Genomic DNA, 21,630 nt, shown 5'->3' with positions numbered 1-21,630 from the left:
AATTGATCCGATTCCTGACACAATCGGTCTTCCCGGTGGTTGCTCCAAGGATTTGTGTATTTTAGGGATTGTGTAGAAATAGGGTATTGTTGGTTGTTTATTGATCAAGAAATCCCCTTCCTTCTTGGTTATCCAATCATGGGCGAGGGCTTGTTCCACCATGCTTGTAACCCCGACTCTGAGTCTTTCCGTGGGGTCTTCTTTGAGACTTCTGTAATTCCTTTCATCTGATAGTAGTCTTAGGCATTCTCGCCTGTATTGTTCTGTGTCTTGTACAATGATCCCTCCCCCTTTATCTGCTGGTTTGATGGTAATACTTCTGTCATTGGCCAGGGTTCTAATGGCCTCATGTTCTTGTTTCGATGTGTTATGAAACGCTTTCAGGCTCGTTGGATCCATTTCTCCAATTTCTTTCAATACTGCCTCCTCAAAAGCCAGTAATTCTACTGGAAGGGTGGCTGCAGGGGGTGTGAAAGCTGATTTTACACGAAGATCTGTATCGCCTTTTTGTGTTTCAATATTTTCTTTGCCATCAACAAATATTTTCAGTTTCATTTTCCTGATGAATTAGTTTATTTCACAACTTAGTTGGAATTTATCCAATGTTGGTGTGGGCACGAAACCAATGCCCTTTTCCAAGATTCCTAGTTGTATTGGGGATAGTGGAGAGCTAGATAGGTTTACCACTAGACTCGGTTGTTGCTGGTGCTCGATTGTTCCGGTGGCCCCATGTTCCTTGTGTGGCTCCGTGCTGTCTCCAGTGGTTGGGCCCATTGTATCTGTTGTCCTCTTTTCGATTTGCCTCTTGGTTGCCCTCTGCCGTGTCCTAAAAAAGGAATCTATGGGTATTCTCTTTGTGGGGTAGGCTCCCAGTATCGATATGGTTGTGGTTGGTATTGGGGTGGGCCATAGAAGTATGGTGGGTTTTGGTACGGGGGTTGGTGTGGTGGCCATCCATAGTTTCCTTGGCCTCCCCTATTTCTCATCCTTCCTCTAAAATTGTGGCATCCCCTTGGGTTATTTCTTACCCCAGAGCTATTGTCAGAGCGGTTTGAGCTAGTGTCTGACCCATCTGTGTCCGTGTTATATTCTGGGTTCCTTCCTGTTAGTTGGTAGTCATCCCTAGTATAGGGGTATGCTTTGTCATGGCTAAAGCTCTTGCCGTCTTTTTAAAGTTTCTGGTATTTATTTTCTTTGAGTGTTATTTCGAACTCTGTCATGGTTTTGTTGAGCTCGTCCAGCCTTATTTTTAATTCTGCTGGTGTTTGATATGTTTTTAGTTTGATCTCTAAAGTGTGTATTTCATCTTTCATTGTATTCGAGAGGCGTGTCGCGGTTTTAATGATCAACACAAGCCAGTCTCTTGTGCAATGCCATGAAATAGGCGACCAGTCCTTCTTGAAAGCTTTATCTTGTTGGAAGATAAATGGCTCATTTCGCACAATTAAGCCCCTTGGGGCTGCATTTATTCTGAGGTATTCTGTCATCATGATACCATGAATTATTGTTTTAATTTGATTCCTCTTGAGCTCTGTTAGCTCGTCCCAACATTGTGCAGCTTCATTGTTGTCCTTGTTGGGTGTATCAACTAATGGGGTCATTGAGGAGATAATCCTTTCTACTTCTTCCTCACTGAATGTGAGGCCTGTTATTTCTGCCATGATGTTATGTTGTGTTGTCCAGTGGTCTGAGTGCGTAAAAAAAGGGGGGGTGTTGGAAGTGGTTGCTTTAAGAGCAAGAAAAACTCCCGCAGCTTTTGCTGTGTAATATTTGTCAGAATAAGAGGGAGAAGGAGGTTCAGGCTAGGTTCGTCTTCCTATATCATTAAAGTACAATCAATTGATCCATAGATAATGGATCATGAGAAACTAGCCTAAGTCAACAGACAGTGGGTTCACCAAATTGGTGAGCCTCAGCAATTTAGAAAAGAAAAATGCTTTTCTACACTGCACAACACATAGTTTCACACAAAAAAGTGCTCCCACGTAAATCTCGCAAGTCGTAGCACGCCCCAAGCAGTAGATGCTTGGGATGGCCCCAATGATGAAGCATGTCACCTAGGGGCAACCCTGGGTGAGTGAGGGGATTCTAGAAAAGCATTTTTCTTTTCTAAATTGTTGAGGCTCACCAATTTGGTGAACCCACTGTCTGTTGACTTAGGCTAGTTTCTCATGATCCACCAAAAATCTCCTCATGACCTGACACACGGAAATCCTGCTGTAGACTTTTTTCAGAATTTACTTGGTATACCCATTTGTATCTGTGGGATTGTTCACTAGATCCTGTAAATATCAGAGACCATCCCTCTTGAGGCCAGGTGAGCTGTCATACATTTCTCTAGCGGTGTCGGGTCTGTGGTGGCAGCTTCCTTGTTTGGTCCAGTGCCTAAATTGCATGTCCTGCAGTCTGTCAGTTTTTTTGTAATTTGGGGCCTGCTTTGCTTTGTGCAAAAGGCTTGATGTGCTTCAGTGTAATACATCTCATAGGGTAGGCACTCTCCTTCCCGCCACCTTTTGAACTGTTCTCTCTGTAGACCAGGGGAGAAATTAATTTTATCATGGCTTGTGCTATTGGAAATATTCCTCTTTTGGTGACTTCATGCCAGATTGCCATAACATTATTTACTAGTGTAGAAATATAGGTGTTGTGTGGTCTTTGCCACTGGAAAAGATGGCTAAGCCAGATCCCAAAGGTTTGCCCACAGCTGCTTGGTGCATAAAGAGACACTTTTCATCTGAGTCCCTCACTGTCCATTCTATAGTGATCAAGATATTTGTTGATTAGTAATATTTGTAGGATGCTACGGCATGCCAGGCATTACTTATACCTAGGTGACATTCAAATACACATATTCATTTGTGCCCTGTGACTGGCCCATGCAAAGATGGATCAATGTCCTCTGTAAGTTTACTAATTGCTCCATCTTAAAGGGGCACAGGATGTTCCTGGAAGAAATAGAACAGAACTGGGTAGGATATTCATTTTAAGAGCATTATTTCCGCCTATCTAGGAGATATACAGTGTGTGCCATTTACCGAAGTCTTCTAGAATTTGATGTTTTAAGGTAGGCCACTCCGATAGATCACTCGTGAGTATTTTAACAAGTTTGTAGCTTGATTTTTCAGATCATCTAAGATGGATATAGTCAGCATGTCTGATATCTGTTGATTAAGAGACTCTTTTTGAAAATGCTCGGGTTCAGTGGCAATTGTGCAAATATAGTTCTCTGGTTCAGTTAGATTCAGCATTATCTCGCTGATAAATGGACACAGTTTATGTTCATCCGGGCCAAAAGGTATACCTGTAATCGCCACCCTTCACCAACACCTGTTTGCTAGTGGGCCACTACCCTCGCAAACAAGAGTGAGGAAAGAGGGCATTCCTGTGTTGTTCCTTTCCACAATACATACTGTTCGGATCCCCTCCCATTGACTAATTCTTCCAGTTGGTAACTCATCAGAATCAATTTTTTTAAGCTCAAGCGTAGCCCTGTATATTCTAAGACTTTGCTTAAGTATTTCCAGCTTGCACAATCAAATGCCTGATCTGTGTCAAGGTTTAATAAGATTCCTGGTATGTTTTTGCTGGAGGCTTTATTCACTAGGTATTCTGTGCCTCTCATTGACAATCCCTTCGTGATCAGAATCGATTAAGTACAGCAACCCATCTATCAAGCAGATTCATAAGAATTTTATTAAAAGTGTTCTCGTCTACATTAGGTAAGGCAATCAGACTTTATGAATTGCACTATATAGGATTATTTTCGGGTTTCAATATTAAGGAAATGTCTGCCTTCCTTATGGTTTGGGGTGATACTTACATCTTTCACAAAGTGGTTAATGAGATTAGTCAGGATTTCTAATATTCAGAAAAAATATTATAGAAGTGCATGGCTGGCCTATGGGTTTTATTCGGTTGTATCCATTTGACCGCCATTGCAACTTCTTTCACTTCAGTTTGCTAGTCAAGTTTGGAAGCTCAGTTGGGAGAGATACATGGTAACTGAACCATTTCTAAGCATATTTAACCTCTGTCATGATTCCCTCATGTTTTTCTGTATGTTTAACTGTTCATGTGCCATTTTGTTTCCTAATTTTCCTTATGTATGTCTTTACCCGTCATGCCCTTAATATTTTGCCAAGGGGGTTTTCACTTTTTCCTATTTTTCATAGAATGTTTGACCCAGATTAAGTCTCTTTATTTGTCTGAAGTTCTGATAAGCAATTCATGATGGCCTGCTTAGCACAGGTTCGGTGCCTATGCTCGGGTGAAACCTGAGGGACCGTTAATCTTAATGAGAGAAACCCTCAACACCAATAATTCATACTGAGTGTCGATATCTCCAGCCAATATAACCTCCTCAACAGCTGCTATCCCTATCTGTGGACAGGGTGGCATTTCCAGTATCTGCACCTTCCGAGCTCTTGCCTCATTTTCCAAGGGCTCTGCAATAGCATCCAATTTGGAAATAGAAGCAATTGCGTTCTCTTCACATTTTTGGTTCCTAAGGGTTCCTTCTTTATTTTCATATGTCACTTTCTCCACCACTAATATGCTACGGTCTAGATTTCTTACAATGATCTATGTTTTCACCATACATCCCTTAATCTCCTCCAATACCTCCTCCAGAGCAGACAGGTTTCCATCTCTACAACTCCTGGTGTCATGCATATCCAATAATACATACATAATCATAGATTCCCTTTGATTCAGTGTAACCCCTTTTTTTCCAGTGAAGTGCTATGAACCTATAAATTTGGGCAAGGGCACTTGAGACGCTCAGTGAAAAAAGAAGCTTTTTTTGTCGACATTTGTTTGTTATCCTTGAAGACTATGGTTGAAAAACTGTTGAAACAGATTGTGACTCTTATTTTCATCAGCACAAATATAAGTGGTCACACCTGAAGTCAACCTGACTCTAGTATCTGTGGCTGATCTATCACCACTTTCCTATGCTAATGGTTTATCCACCCTAGGGAGTTTCCCCCAGAATATCTTAAAAATGGCCCATTTACAGTGAGCCTCACTATATTGGGTACCAAAAAAGATTTATTTCCCAGGGCCTCATTACAATGTCAGTCGGAAAGGCTCCGAACGGCATTTGGATTTTCCCAATTCCAAGTCAGAACCCATGTTTACGACTGATGTATTACGATGTCGGATTCGGACAGCCTTTCCGTATCTATCTGTCTGACATGAATAGGCTGTTGGAAACTGACTTTTGGGGCCCATAGCAGGCCACCCTTCACCTGGAGTCCTCTGGTTAGGGCCCTTGGGGGTACCCATAGGACCCCTCTTTTCAATCATGCACAGTGTGACAGGCCCCATGGGGTGTCCGCCATAGGGTGCAAGGTTTTCAGCAACCACCCCTTTCTTCAATGAGAGCCTGTGTTGTCGGTCTCAACACAGTCTCCCATCGAAGTCATTGGGAGTCCGACCGAACAGTGTTTGTTACCATCATAATCGGTTGGTCGGACTCCCCGAACCTGAGTCGGTCGGAAACGATTCAGACAAGGAGTCGGTTGGAATACTTTCTGACCGACATCGTAATGAGGCCCTCAGTGTCAATGTAGGCCTTCAGCAGAGTATCAAATACTACCAAATCCCTCAAAAGAGACTTTCAAGGATGCTCATCACTACCTTCAGCTCTACCCAATACTCCTGACACTGAACCAAAGCCAGAGAATGGAGCTTCACTAGTGCACCAAAGGAAGAAAGAAATATTTGAGCCTGATCAGCTCTAACCTCTAAAAAGCTTGATTAGCATAGGATAAGCACTTAATTACTTCTCCAGTGCTGTGACCTCTCAGATGGGGACAGGTTTTCAGGTAGTTAGTCATGCTAACATTTTCGAAATTACACATTGGGGGATCAAAAACCCCCCAAAAAAGCAAGCATAACTAATTGCAGTATTTAATTAAGTTTACTACCGCTAGATCTTCAACATGACTAACATGGTAGTACTAAGGCTCACTGAATTAAAAACATGGTGAATACCAGCAAGGTCAACTAAGCTTTCTAACCTTCTGAGACATTGCATAGCAAACATGCAGACTCCCAATCACATATGTATAGGGTGTATTTAGCATCACAATAACTGCTCTATAAATATAAATTAACATAACATAACATAACGTGGCAACAGCAATGCCTTGATTGGCTGGCCACGATCTGAAAGAAAAGTTGCATCCTCCATTTCGTATATTCGGACTCGGTCCCGGGGGCAAAAATACCCCACTACATTAAATGAAGGGATCAGGGAAGAGGTACCCAAATCCCATGGGGCTGATGTAGGGGTCTGTAAGGGACCACTCATGGGGAAGACATTTTTCACACATGAGGATCTGCTCAATCCTCTGAGCATGGCCCCTCATGTGAATCCACAACGGATTCCCGGATCCAGCCCCAATTAAAAACACATATACCCATTCACACACCCATTTGGTCACTTACACACCCACATGGATACTCACACATCCACTCACACCCATCCAGCAACTGAAACACCCAGTCACAGATCCACGAAAACACTCACATACCCACTCACAAAGCCATTCACACATCAATTCATACACCCATTCACACACCCACTCACACACTCACAAACCCATTCACTCACTCACACAGCCATTCACACAATCACACTCCCACTTGAACACTCACACAGCCACTCACACATTCATACAGCCACTCACACATTCATATAGCCACTCATACAACCACCCACTCACATACTCATATATAGCTACTTATACACCCACTGAAAGACCCACAAAATCACTCACACAACCACTCACACACCCTTTCACACGCTCACTTATACACCCACACAAGCACTCACATACCCACTCACAGTACCACACAACCACTCACACACCCACTCACATACTTAAACAGCCACATACACACCCACTAATACACCTACAAATCCATTCATACACCCACCCACACACCCATTTGTGCATCCACTGACATACTCATTCATACACTCCCACTCCCATAGTCATTCACACACCCATTCACACACCCACTCATACATCATTACAGCCACTCACAGACCCACTTACACACCCATATAGCCTCTCACTCACATCCACACTAAACCATACAGTCACCCACACACCCAACTAGACACCTATAAACACACCCACTCACTGACCCATTCAGCCACTGACACACCCACTCACACACACACACAAAACCAACCACAGACCCAAACACCCATTCACACATCCACTCACACACCCATTCATATATTCACACACAAATTAACACACTCACAAACCCACTTATACACCCACACAAGCACTCACACCTATTCACATACCCACACATCTACACACACACCCACTCACAGACTCACAAAACCACTCACACACTCACTCACAGATACGCACAGCCATCCATGCACTTACTCACACACCAAACACACACACAAGACACCCACTTACACACCCAGTCATAGACCCACTTACACACTCACATACCCACATACACACCCACACAGACATTTTCATCCCCAGTAACACACTCACACAGTCACTCACACAGCTGCAGTCACACCCAAATGGCTGCTCACACAGCTAGTCACACACCCATACAACAACTCTCATACCCACAGACCCACCAGCCACTCAAACACTCATGAACCCACTTTCACACCCACACAGACATTTACATGCCCACTTACACACCCATAGAGTCACTCACACAGCTATTGACACACCCACACCGCACTAACACACCCACTCATTCTCCCATACAGTCATTCACACACCCATTTATACTTGCCAACACTTACTCACATAGACTCATGCACCAATACAGACACTTGCACACTCATTCACATGTCCACACAGCACTTACACACCCACTCATAGACCCATGGAGCTAACCAGACACCCAGAGAGCCACTTACACAAGCACTGATAGACACATAGAGCCACTCACACATCCACCGAGACACCCATACAGCCACTTACACATCAATCAATCATTTGTAAAGCGCACTACATACCCGTGAGGGTCTCAAGGCGCTGGGGAGGCTGCTACTGATCGAACAGCCAGGTCTTGAGTGTTCTCCTGAAGGTCAGCAGACCTTGGGTCTGTTGTAGACTCAGTGGGAGAGTGTTCCATGTTTTGGCGGCGAGGTGGGAGAAGGATCTCCCGCCGGTGGTAGTTCTTCGGATGCGCGGAACGGTGGCTAGTGAGAGGTCGGTGGAGCGGAGCTGGCGGTGGGGGATGTAGAAGGAGAGACGACTGTTGAGGTAGGCAGGGCCGGTCTTGTGGAGTGCCTTGTGTGCGTGGATGAGGACCTTGAAGGATATTCTCTTGTTGACGGGGAGCCAGTGCAGGTTTCTCAGGTGGGGGGTGATGTGGCTGTGGCGTGGTACATCGAGGATCAGTCGTGCCGAGGCGTTTTGGATGCGTTGCAGCCGTTTGATGAGCTTGGTCGGGGCTCCCGCGTAGAGGGCGTTTCCGTAGTCGAGTCTACTGCTGACGAGGGCCTGGATGACTCTCTTTCTTGTATCTGTTGGGATCCATTTGTAGACCTTGCAGAGCATGCAAATGGTGTTGAAGCAGGAGGAGGAGACAGCGTTGACTTGCTTGGTCATTGAGAGCGTTGAGTCTAGGATGATTCCCAGGTTGCTTGCGTGGTCTGTGGGTGTCGGGGCTGTCCCCAGTGCCGTCGGCCACCAGGAGTCATCCCAGGCTGAAGGGTTGGAGCCGAGGATGAGGACCTCTGTCTTGTCCGAGTTCAGCTTCAGGTGGCTGGCCCTCATCCACTCGGCGACGGCCTTCATTCCTTCGTGGAGGTTGGCTTTGGCGGTGATGGGGTCCTTGGTGAGGGAGAGGATCAGTTGAGTGACGTCGGCGTAGCAGATTTCCATCCATTTCCATTTTAGTATTATAGATGGCATTGTAAAAATTATGCTAGAGTCTTCTTTTACAGTTCATAGGTTTATTCTCCTTGTTGAATATTAAAGAAGTCTGATGTGCTACTTTAATTTCACTTATGCAGGGTATGATACATGTATACATAGAACAACTCACACTTAAACACACAATTGCACCAAAACCTAAAACATGTCGTTAGCTCTTTCTTTGACCACATGAAATGGTACTAAAAAGAACTTGTTTTTTCTCATTGAATTTTTTAAAAACAATGTTTTATATTTTTTTGGCTTGTTTCTTTTGGAACAAAAACAACCACGGTAGTAAAGAAAGAAAAAAGGGAAGGCAACTTGGAGGAAGCAACTGGCTTCAGTCTTTACAAACAATGGAACATGGAACAGTGCAGAAAAAAAAAATTAACAGGTTTGGTTGTTGACAGTATCCTTGTAGCTAGTAACAGAAGATATACTCAGTCCCACTGACATATGATTCTTTCCACAATGAGTGACCATCTCCAATAGTGTGTGTAACACACCAGGGATAGTAATAATCTGCTGAGGTGCTGATGGTTCTACACATGGTCAAGCTGCAGATGATGCTCGCCTCCTTTCTTTCTCATCATCCTGTCACATGCGCATGTGTAAATGGTCTTAAGATGTTTCCACATCGACAAAGTGCTGTGGGAATATTTTTTTCCTGTTCCACACAATAGTTTTTTGTGGCATATGTTGCACTCTACAATTTTAGCCACAACCTTTTTCTCTCCTAATGGTATGGGGAAATGCTTCCACATCTCTGACTCCTTCTTCGGAGGTGGCAAGTCTTCTTCCTGTTCATCGTGGGACTCTCCTTCTCTCCTGTCTTCTGAAGAAAACATGCTGTGTTTCAAATGATTTTGTTTTGCAGAAAGATAAAAAACACAATGCAGGCCTAGCGTTTTATTAAGAGATTTGAATGCCAAATAACTGAGTTGGGGTCTGGTTTGCAATGTACATCTGTTGGGGACTTACTGTAGCCAATCAGAAGTTAGGGTTTGGGTGTGTGCCTAGCATCGCAGCGGATCTGTGGTGGCATTGTGGCAGATCCGTGGATTCACCAAACTCGTAAAATGAATATGTTGTTAAACACGGATACCATTCCAAATATTAATGTATATATATGGGTTCTCTGATGTCAATGTTAAAATTTGAGAAGTCTGTATATGATATTTATATATTTTTTTAACGCTTTGTCGAAACCACAGATCCATCACAATTGCGTCAGAGGAACTAAGAATATCCATACATATTTATCAATGAAAAAGCAAAGGTTAAAGGGAAGTTCGAGGTCAGCGAAAATGTAATTTAAAACCTATTGAAGCGAGTAGAATGGAAATGCTACTTTCTTAATGACTTGGCAAATATTGGTGTAAAAGGAAATGTCCTCAGATAAAATAATGAAAGATAACATTTAACTTGAAGGGTTAAATATTCATGAATATATGTCTAAAGATTCTGGTCTGGGGGATACTAATGTGTTTGATTAAGCTATCACTGATTTTGATAATTACTTTGTTCCTAACGTATGCATTTCCAAAGGAAGAGAATGACTCAAGAGATGAATATGTTGCTACCCTCAGAATATTGTCTCCTAACTGTAAGTTTGGAATGTTAAAAGAAGATCTTATTAGAGACCAGGCAGTCATGGACATTATGACCAACCCATCTAAGGGAGTTTATGGGTCAGTGGGGATTCAGAGCTCAAATAAGTTCTCACAATAGTGAGAAAGGTGGAACTATTAAGCAGATGCACCACAATGATAACATGTGTATCTTATGAAATTCATGATGACGTTGTGGGGAAGGTAAAGGGAAATGGAACCTAATCTTTTTAAGCTTACAAAAAATAATCCTAAAAGCAAGGAGCAATTCAAAGTAAATCTGAGATATTATCGGTGTGAGAGTAAATAACACTTAGCTTACAGTAAAGTATGTCATGCTTTAAAACAAAATTGTACCTCACATGGTGTAGTAGGTTATTTTTTACAATGTATGGAGAAAGAAATGTAACAATAATGTCAAGTGTGTTGACGATGGTAGTTCTGATGATGAGAGGACCCTGAAAATAACCATATCTACAATATTTTTAAAGTTAGAGTCCTTCTTTTTGAATGTGTGTGACATTGATATTAAATGTCAAAATCCTTAGGGGCATATTTTGGAAAGGGCTTTGGAAAGGGGTTGCGTAAAGGGGGTGAGTAACGCAGCAAGTTACCCTGCCCTGGGCAGGCCTTCCATGAACATTGCGCGGATGTTCCCACGCAACTCCCATGGTTTCTGATGCATTCACAGATTTACCAAAAGTGATAGACCTGGGAATGTGACAAAATGATACACCTTTCAGAGGAGGTGAAACGGGGAGAAATATCTTTATTTCTTTTTGTTACTTCCTCTTTCTATGTGTGCTGCATTCTGCAAGAGGAATATGCCTCTCAGGATTGTTTTTGGGCAGGAAGGTACCCCTTTCTGCACAAAACAATCCTGCATGCAATACAGGAACCCTTTCACTATGGAGCAAGGGTGCCTGCATTGGCGCTAGGCAGCCAAAATGGCACCAGGGTAGGGACACATAGAGGAATGCACTAGATGCTTTTAAATATAGCACATTCCTACCCTTTCCTGTCATGCAGTGTAGCAAGGGGACGGCGAACACCCATTAGAATGCGGGCATTACTACGCGGTGCCATCGCAACACAACTTTTACATCGCAGGATCCTTTACATCGCATGCCTTTACAACGCAAGCTATTACAGCACAGTGACTTTTACATCACATGCTATTACAAGGCGTGGTAAGTACATGTAATAATTGGTATAGTGTATGTCTTGTATAGTGTATGTCTTTACAGTACATGTAAATGTTGTAAGAAAGTACATGTAATAATTTCTATAGTATATTTACAGATGTGTAGTTGTTTCTGTGCTTTCACTGTAATGTTTAATCAAATAATAATTAAAACATACACCCTAGAGTACTACCCCAACAATAATACCTTAATGATACTTGAGTATTGATACCCTTAACATACATAATTATTAATTAAACCACACACACTAGATAACTACCCAATCATTAATACCTTAATAATACTTGAGTATTGATACGCTTAATACACATAATTATCAATTAACAACTGGGCGAACATTATTACCTAAGTAAAAGTGTATGGGTTACTATTTATGCACAAAGTACATTGAATAACTAAATAGTTTAAAATAACATAAACAAAATAATAGTGGGGAAAGTGCATTAAATAAATACATAGTTTGAAACAATATAACATACATTACTCACTATATACTGTGATATGAATGTATTTTCCCACGGTTTCACATTAAAGTCAGTGGGAGAAATTAAGCTTTTTTAATTTTTACAGTAAGCGATGACGTTGGTGTTCATGCATAATTTCGTCATTCATTGGGACGTCGCGAGGCAGAGAAGATGGCAGGGAGAGCTCCGATAAGGTAAGACACTTTCATTTTACTAAAATACATAGTGTGTTGCTACACTTTAGGGTAAGTGGAGACGAGGGTGGTCGATAGAAAGGGGAAGTTAAAACTAATAATAAGTTATTTATAGTACAAACATAACTTGAGGATGGACTCTTTTGGGGGTCTTGATTTATTGAAATAAAGGGGTCTATTATAATGGTGGGCGGATCGCCACCGCCTACCATTATCCACGCCCACATGCAATTTACCCCCCCGCCTGATTATGTAGGCGGGGGTACCGCGGCAGACGGGAAGACCGCCCGCCGCTTTTCCACCCGGTCGATGAGTCGACAGGGCAGAAATGGTTTGAATATAGTGGCAGTGTCTGTTAGAGACCGCCATCCATATTACTGTGCATGCGGGGATCAGCCTTTCCGTGGTGGTGTGCCGCCACGTAAAGGCATGCAGATTTCACAGTTGGGGGCCCGTTGCGGGCCCCCAGGATGTTGGGGGTGGGAGGGCCACATGGGGGGGTACCTATGGGACCCCCCTGCATTTGCATGCACAATGTGGCAGGCACTGCACGGTGCCTGCCACATTGTGCATGCAAATGCTCAGTGTGCAGCCACAGCTTTGTGGGGGGCGGTGCTGTGTGCACCGCCCTCCACAATGATGTGGATGGGGCATGCCACCGCCACCGTGGCGGTGGCATCCTAATTGCCGGTGCGGGACTGCCGCACCACTGGCGGCCAGTCCCAGCACCGCAAGGGTGGCGGGCGGACTGACGTCCGCCCGCCATCCTAATAGGCCCCAAAGTATTGTGTATTATTTAATCAATTATTAACATTATTATCTGATTATTTATAGGTTTTTACGTTTTCATGTTGTAATATAATATAATATTAAATATATACTGTAACTAATAAAGACACAAAGAAAAATGTTATGAAATAATGCTTTTATTTTAAAAAACATGTCAAAGGTAAGTTTGCATATACAAAATCATATACAATTTATGATACGGTTTAATTACATATTTGATGCTTTAATATTTACATTTTGCTATTAATGTGTTTATTGAATACATATTTCACAGTTTTTACATTGGATTCAATGATAATGATTGTCCTTTTTACAGTAGGCGTTGACGCGCATACGCTCCTGACGTCATTCTGGGACTCATCGCGAAAGAGAGCAGATGGAAGGGAGAGCTTCGTGAAGGTAAGGGACTTCAACTTTATTCATATACTTAGCTGTTTAGTACGGTTTATTGTCGCAATGGTTACAAATAGTTTATTAGGTTTGGAAATGTTTTATAATATACATTTTTAAAAGGAAATTCAAGGTGAATGATGCTACGCAGTCATAGTATGCATTGTGTTGTTGTTCGCTTTATTGTACAAAATTCATAACAATATTTATTTACAATATATATTATTTTAGTATATACTTGTTTTAATAATGCGTTCATTAACATGATATTGTACAGTTTGTACATTAAGTTCAATGCCAATTTTTGTCCTTTTTCATTTTCCATTTGATGCGATGACGTTGACGCGCATACGTTACTGTCATCATTCCGGGGCTCGTCGCAAGAGACAGCAGATGGAAGGGCGAGCTACATTAACGTTAGACACTTGAACATTATTAATATACATAGTGTTGTTCTAATGTTTATTGTAAGGACAGACGAGGGAGGTACATTGTTGAGGTATTTAGGATACGTAGAATGTCTTTTAAATAACATTTACACTCCCTGACAGGTTCCAAGACTAGGCACACGTTTCAGTTTTTAATAGCACGTGTTATTTCTACTCACTTTATTCAAAATATTAGGTTTAGCAATTGGGTGGAATTTAGAACTTGGAAAAGAATGCTTTACTAATTTTGGGTCCTTTTTCCATAGATACAGATGAGATGTACAATGTCGCGTACAGAAGCTTCTGGAAGCCCGAATTGGGGATTCGATTTCTTTCGATACCATCGTTAGGTTTGGTGGGGTTTTTGGAAGGGTGACTTGGCTTTTACCAAGGACTTTGGGCTGTCATCGAAATGGAAGGACTTCGCTGCAATACCAAAATTTGGGTGGAATATTTGCAATTGGAGGCCTGGTTGGAATACTACTTGAGGATTGGCAACGAAATACAAGGACTTTTTAGGAAAACTACATTTTGGGTTGGAACTTTGGCAGTGGAGGCGTGCTTTGGATACCAAGTGAGGAATTACAGGACGAATTTGGATTGCATCGTTGGATTTGAAGGCCTACTTGGAATACATAGGGGAAAAAACCACATTTCGGAATTCCACGGAGCACGGGAAGATGAATGGTTATTTTTTGGGGTGGCATACAATGGAAAAAGGGCTCTTGGTGAACACATGGAGAGAAGACAAGGCCAAGTGTTGAAGAAAGAAAACTTCTTAAGGTAAGGTGAATACATTTATCAATTAATGTCCAAATTTGGGTAGACTACAGAAATATTTAGGCTTACATTAGGGAGGCTAAACAGGCAAGTACTAAGATAGTTAGGCAAAGGAATTCTGTATGTGTGCAATGGAAGCAAGGTAGTCTGAAGCCACAGACAACGAGACAAAGAGTTGTAATGCTGCCAATAGTCTGTCCAACATTTCCTTTGTTCGATGGGAAATACATGGGTTTAGACTACCTGCTAATGATTGTGACATTCGCATTTCTCTGAAACTTTGCTCCTTCCTCAAAATCTCCATGAAATGGTAGAAATTAGGGTGAGGTTTGCCAATAGAGTTGTTTAAGGAGTTGTGCTATCCCTCTATGGCATTGTTTGTCTTTGCTCCTCCCTCTAAGCAGGTCGAGTAGCAGTTCCACCAGTACACAAGGAAACGTGGTTTCCTCCTGCGACCTGACCTGCTTAGATGGCCAATCTATGTGTCTTCGAAATAATTTAGAATTGGTGCCAATTTCTCTTCGTTTGACGTAAAGTACTCAGGCTCAGTAATAGATGTGTAGTACTCATCTACACTGTCAGGAGGAACAAAGCAAAGGGCAGTTCGTTTTTTTAGTTCAAACTGTAGTTTGCTGTCAGACGCATAATCCACAATTAGGGATGTTTTTTTAATTTTACGCCAATATGCCTGAGAACAGTGGAAAAAACATCCTTGAATTTGGGTATCCGTGTACAATTTAGTTATAGTATTCATCATTGGTAATTCAAAGTCCATGATTACTTTTCTCTGACTTTCGTTCTGAATTTTTGATTTTAGGACTGACAAAAGTTCAGTATACGTTGTGGATTGTTTGTCTGGTAGCAAACTGTACACTAAGGGAACTATTGTGTTGTTAATGTAGCCGTGAATAGTGTATTTTTGGGTGAAAGGGGGGGCGTGCTTTTAAACGTACCATCCATCATCCAAACATCACTGTTCTTCATCCTATTAAGATTACGGGGGGTGCTAAACATTAAAATTCGCTTTTGAGGGTTTTGGTTGTCATGCAATAGGAAAGGTTTGTTAGAAACAGTGAGAGAGTTGTTGAGGAATAGTTATATTGGAAAAGGTTTGTGGTGTAACTCGTTTAGGGTTACTTGCCTGTTTTTTATGTTGGATAATTCTTCGCAAGTTAGGAATAGTGGGCATACTACTGGCAATATGTTCAAGAATGTGTTGGGATATCTCCCTTAAAATCGCACCACGGGGTCATTGGAGTTGCCTGCAATCACTTTCCTTTCATTTATAGATTCTCTCACTTCAATCGCCGTTGCAGAGGCAGAGTGGTTATGGTCTGGGCTTCTTGAAACCAAGTCATCCAGAGTAATTGCACTGCCTCTGCAATGGCTGGAGTAGTATTGCACACACCTCCAATGAACCCTGGGCTCAGAATGTCTCTCCTTACAATAAACATAACCACTATGTTTTAGTAGCTGGGTTCCTCTTCTGGACGTGATGTATTTGGCCATCTTTGGGACAGACATTATGGTGCCAATTACGATCCTGGAAAAACCGGGTACGAACCGTTGGTCGGAGCATTTTCTCCGTCCGACTCGTACCCGGTTGTAAAACTTTACAAACACGGAAGTACGATTCGCACGGAAACACCATTTCCGTACGAATCGTAAAAAACACCGACCGACGAAAATATACATACGAATGTGATCCGGGAATGCTCCGACGTGACGTTGGGACGCTTTCAGGCAGCGTTTCACGACCCAGGAAGTACGATTCGAACCGACAGCAGTCCGGACGGCAATATTTTCACGGCACCCAAAAAGTGCTGGAAAAGCGAAGTACGCCGCGAAACTACCAGATTAGGGGGCCCGGTACGCGCCGTACCCCCCCCCCAGCCCCCGTGAGTACGCGCCGAACCCCCCTGTGTATGTACACCCGTGTACGAGTCGAACCCCCCGTGTATGTACACCCGTGTACGAGTCGAACCCCCCCGTGTATGTACACCAGTGTACGAGTCGAACCCCCCCGTGTATGTACACCTGTGTACGAGTCGAACCCCCCCGTGTATGTACGGTGCGTACCCCTATACATACACGGGTGGGGGTTCGACTCGTACGTACACGGGTGTACATACACGGGGGGTTTGACTCGTACACGGGTGTACATACACGGGGGGTTCGACTCGTATGTACACGGTTGTACATACACGGGGGGGTTCGACTCGTACACGGGTGTACATACACGGGGGGTTCGGCGCGTACTCACGGGGGCTGGGGGGGGTTCGGCGCGTATGCGGGCACATGTCTCCATGGTTGCTATGGGAGTTCGGTCCGTACGGTGCATTTTCCATACGGTTGTGACATCGGACGCACAGGATGGATCGTACTTGCTCGCTCGGACTTCACTTTTCACATTTGTACGTAAAATCGTCCGGGGATGTGTCGGACACTTTTTCCGACCCGAGGACGTGTGGGGAAATTTTCCGAATGCGATTCGTATGGTCTTTTTCCCATCCGAATCGTACTTGGCAGTTTGTACGCTACTTGTACGATTCGTACGGTAAAAAGACCGGATACGAGTCGTACGGGGAATTTTTTTCCAGGATCGTAATTGGCACCAAACTGTAAAAAAAAAAAGAGATACAAAAGCAATATTAGTTTCAATACACAAACATGTACATGGTTTGCTGTTGTAAGTCACAAAACGTGTATACGATTTTAGGTACATTACTGCAAGAAATGGAGACAATGTTTATTTAAATTGCACCAATAAGCTTAGACGATTTGGGGTACATTAAAAATGGCAAAAATGTTTATTTGAATAGAACCTATACACTTTGGAGCTTTGATTTAAGGGTTATTCTGTTTATTTTTATTAACTGGACAAAAAATGTATTACGTTCACTCACAAACTATATTTTAGAATCGGTGTTACCTTTTGTACTACTGTACTCTGGCACTTAGAGATGACACAAAAGAAGTTTGGCTTGCCTTGAGATTTTGGTAGATTTGAGACTCTGTAACAACAAAATAAACTTTTTGTTGCGAGGGGGAATATTGCTTTGGTCATTAACATAGTATGTGTAAACAACGGTGGTACTAAGCGAGAGATCACTGATTTTAAATGCCATGGTACTATGCAACACATTGGGTTCAGAGCAAATTGGATGGCGTAATAGCCCTTATCATTTGCCATTCATGTACCTGTATAGCTTTCGGGAAAGTTGGATTACTTGGTTGTTATTTTGTCGACATTTGGATACTTGGATGAAGGTTGCCGCTTTGATGCCCTGTTTTTGGAGAAATAAATTGCATTATTAAGTAGTAGGGTGACTTTACATTGGGGACAGGAAAAAACCTACACTAGCCAGCAAACTCAAAAACACAAACACACTTTTGGCCTGTGGGAATACATTATTTAACCACTTCACGAACATCCACATTGTATGCAACACTTTACACTTTCGACTTTGTCTAGCACATAACAATTAAGTTACACACATTTTAACTATATTTAGCTTACAATAACTACATTCAAAGGACATGTTTTTTACCAAGAGTTTTGCCTGCAGTTTGGTCCCAAATGGCAGCCTGTGTCCTCAAAAAATCTCGCTTTCGTTCACAAATACCTAGCGACAAAATAAAACAAAAAATACTTCTATAAATTGGGAAATATTTTACAACAGCATAGAACAGTACAATTACTTTCCCGGTTACCACAGATTTGTGAAACTCAACAACAACCAACTGCAATCACGTTTCCTAATATACACTACTTTCTACATTTAGGGGTTAGTCGGTACTATACGTACATTTAGCAGTTATCGAAGTTACAATTCTAGTATTTGGATTAGCTGGGCGAATTAAGCTTATTGTATTGTACATCGTCGTTACACATTTCATATGTTGATGTTGCTTTACTTACAAGCTTTACTGCGGGAGGGATTGCTGTAGATTTTGGCGCCTTCTCAAAATATTGACTTTGGAGATAACCCTCTGTAAAGATTTTATGATGCATAGTTTAAGTACATTTACTGCTACAGTACAGTTACTTTACTATGATTACTCAAATTTATTTCACTTACTTGTTTGGCTGAATGCCTCTGCTCAAGGTAGTAGTCACAACGTCTGCAAAACGCTTCTGATGTGCCGTGGAACCTGGTCACAACTGGCCTGCAAATGGAGTGCGCCTCCTTTTTTTTTATACCTTACTTCAAGTGTTGTGAATTTTTGCAAAAAAATATGTTTAATGTACTATTTTTTATGCCTGTTATTATGCTGGTAAAACCATGAATTTAACTTTTAAATAGGAAAACGTTGATATTTGTGGGGGCCTCGGAAAACCAACATTTTGTACACCTGTGTGTCGTGATGCATTCATTGAAAGTGTTGTAGGACTTTTGTTGTGGTGCTTTGTAAAATGGTGGCTCACTATTCCTCTTTTTATTGATAGGGTGAGAGGTTACACAGCTCCGTGTTCCTCCTGCGGGTTTGTAATTACTATTAATTTTTAAGTATTAATTATTAACCCCTTCCCCACTCATGACGGAACCACTCCGTCATGAGCCACGGTCGCCGTGTGCTCATGACGGAGTGGTTCCGTCATGCTGCGGCCGTTGGCGGCCGCGCCGCCCACGCGGCGCTAATTCCACGCCTGTGCGGGCGATTAGCGCCGTGGGCGTAGTCATGACGGAACCACTCCGTCATGAGCACAGCTCAACCGTGGCTCATGACCGAGTGGCTCCGTCATGAGCACCGCGCCACCGCGCTGCCCCCAAACCCCCCCCAGCGCTGCGGCGGAATTCCCGCCGCAGCGAAAGGGTTAATAAATAATTAGTAATTATTTGTCAACAAAAGCAATGCTTTTGCTGGAAAAAACAATACACGGGTAACAATTGTAATACCCGCGTACTTATTTTCGTACTCAGGTGCTATTATTATCTTGACATTTTTAATACACTACCTGTTGGAAACCGGGCAACCGGGTTAGCAGTCACCAGGTTCCCAGCACAATGGTAGCTTGGCTCGAGCGGCTGGGGGTCAGGCACCGTGTTAAGCGTACGTCACACCCTCACAATAACCATGCGTTCATCCGTTCCAAAAACGACACTACACCGTAAAAATTATGCAAGTCAAGTTGAAAATATATATGTCTTTATCTTATTTTCTCTTAGTTGCAGGTTTCATAACATAAATACAATACAATAAGATTTTCCTTAAAAGAGCAGGTCAAATAAATAATACTACATTGGAATTTCAATAAATAGGTTCAGGTCATAAATAAGCAAGGAATAAATAGGTTGCAATAAATATAGATAGCAAATAAATACAGTCAGACAATAAATATAGTGCAGGATAAATTAGTGGATGACAATAAATAAAGCACCTTCAATAAATAAGGTAAAACAATCAATGACAATGACAATTCAAACCATTCACATGAGGTCACTTGGTCTTACTTTGCCCATACACAACTTAAGGACACTTGGATGGCATGGGGGTGCCCCACCTAGATTGGTCAAGGCTGGGGCCTAAGCTGAGGCAGAACAAGAGTAATCTAAAGATCTGGCCCTCCAAACTACACAGCTCTTTATGTAGGTCACTGTACCAGTCTCAGTTCACCCCTGGCACTCCCAGGCTGGTTCTAACACCCCTCTAGCCCCTAGAATGGTCTTTTAGGGCTCCACAGGGCCTTAGACGCCCCCTCTACCTCTTACTGCCCTTTTTCGCGATGATCGGCTCCGCTCGGCACCGTGTCGACGCCGTGAGGCGGCTCCGGATCGATGTCGCTGGGCGGTCTCGACATCGCTGGGCGGCCTCGGCTCGATGTCGCTGGGCGGTCTCGACTCGATGTCGCTGGGCGGCCTCGGCTCGATGTCGCTGGGCGGTCTCGGCTCGATGTCGCTGGGCGGCCTCGGCTCGATGTCGCTGGGCGGCCTCGTCTCGATGTCGCCTTCCGGCATTGCAGGGACTCGGACTCCCCACTTCCTAGTGTCTCCAGAGTGCGATCTCCACTACCGACCTCCGGTGCGCTTCACCACGGTTTCCGGCGACTCCGGTGGGCAGACTTCACTCCCCCGTCGACGCCTCACCTCGACCTCAGGTGACTCCCGACTCGACCTCCGGCGCCTCTCCTCGACCTCCGTCGGCGCCCTCACTCGACCTCGGGTTACTCCTCACTCGACCTCCGGTGTCTCTCCACGACCTCCGTCGGCGCCCTCACTCGACCTCGGGTTACTCCTCACTCGACCTCCGGTGTCTCTCCACGACCTCCGTCGGCACCCTCACTCGACCTCTGGCGGCTCCGGGTACGACGTCTGTTTTCTGTCAGTGCCGCTTCTCGACCTCAGGCCCCAGGTCTCCAGGCTTCTCGACGTCAGGACTCCAGGAGGACACTGCTGAACAGGTCAGGAACTTGCTGTTCTTCTTCTTTAAGGCCTGTTTCAAATATTCAGTCCTTTAAGATGGTTCTTCTGTTCTTGATCCCACACAGGGCTTTAGGCTGGGCTTGGTCAGTAGAGACTAGCATCAAGGGTGGGTTTCTGGACCCCACTCCAAGCACTGGTTTCCACCTCTGCTGCCTTACTCCGACCTCCTTCTAACTCTGTCTTCTCTCTTCTCCAGTCAGTTGCCAACTGCCACTCTGAGATGGCCTCCCAACATTCTAAACTGCCTCCCTCTGTCACAGGGTTCTAGAATGTTCTGGAAACCTCCAGTGGGTTCTGGTGATGTCACAGGTGACAATGGGTGGCCACCATTTTGTGTCTCAGGCCCTCAGACAGAAGTTCCAGGGGTAGGGAAAATGGCTCCCTGACCCTACATCAACACTAAAAAGTCTGGTGGTTCCCA

General features: G+C 43.4%; 1 protein-coding gene across 6 annotated transcripts in view; it reads right to left on the bottom strand.

The window, feature by feature from the left end:
* LOC146865554 (baculoviral IAP repeat-containing protein 1-like) overlaps positions 1 to 21,630 on the bottom strand; it is a 1,189,967-nt gene that overhangs the window by 187,965 nt on the left and 980,372 nt on the right. The window contains exon 15 of one of the 6 annotated variants that reach the window (XM_085632372.1): positions 8,950 to 9,759. The exons of 4 other annotated variants lie outside the window; for them this stretch is intronic. In XM_085632372.1, the coding sequence (XP_085488498.1) occupies positions 9,467 to 9,759 (293 nt within the window). In that variant the 3' untranslated portion in view covers positions 8,950 to 9,466. Of the gene's footprint in view, positions 1 to 8,949; positions 9,760 to 21,630 lie in introns of those variants that run through there. One more of the 6 variants, XM_085632373.1, reaches the window with a different exon arrangement.

The sequence above is a fragment of the Triturus cristatus genome, chromosome 2_1 (assembly GCF_964204655.1).
Source record: "Triturus cristatus chromosome 2_1, aTriCri1.1, whole genome shotgun sequence".
Classification (NCBI taxonomy): Eukaryota; Metazoa; Chordata; class Amphibia; order Caudata; family Salamandridae; genus Triturus; species Triturus cristatus.
Note: the sequence above shows the minus strand (reverse complement) of the source record. Positions and strands in the feature narration are given on the sequence as shown.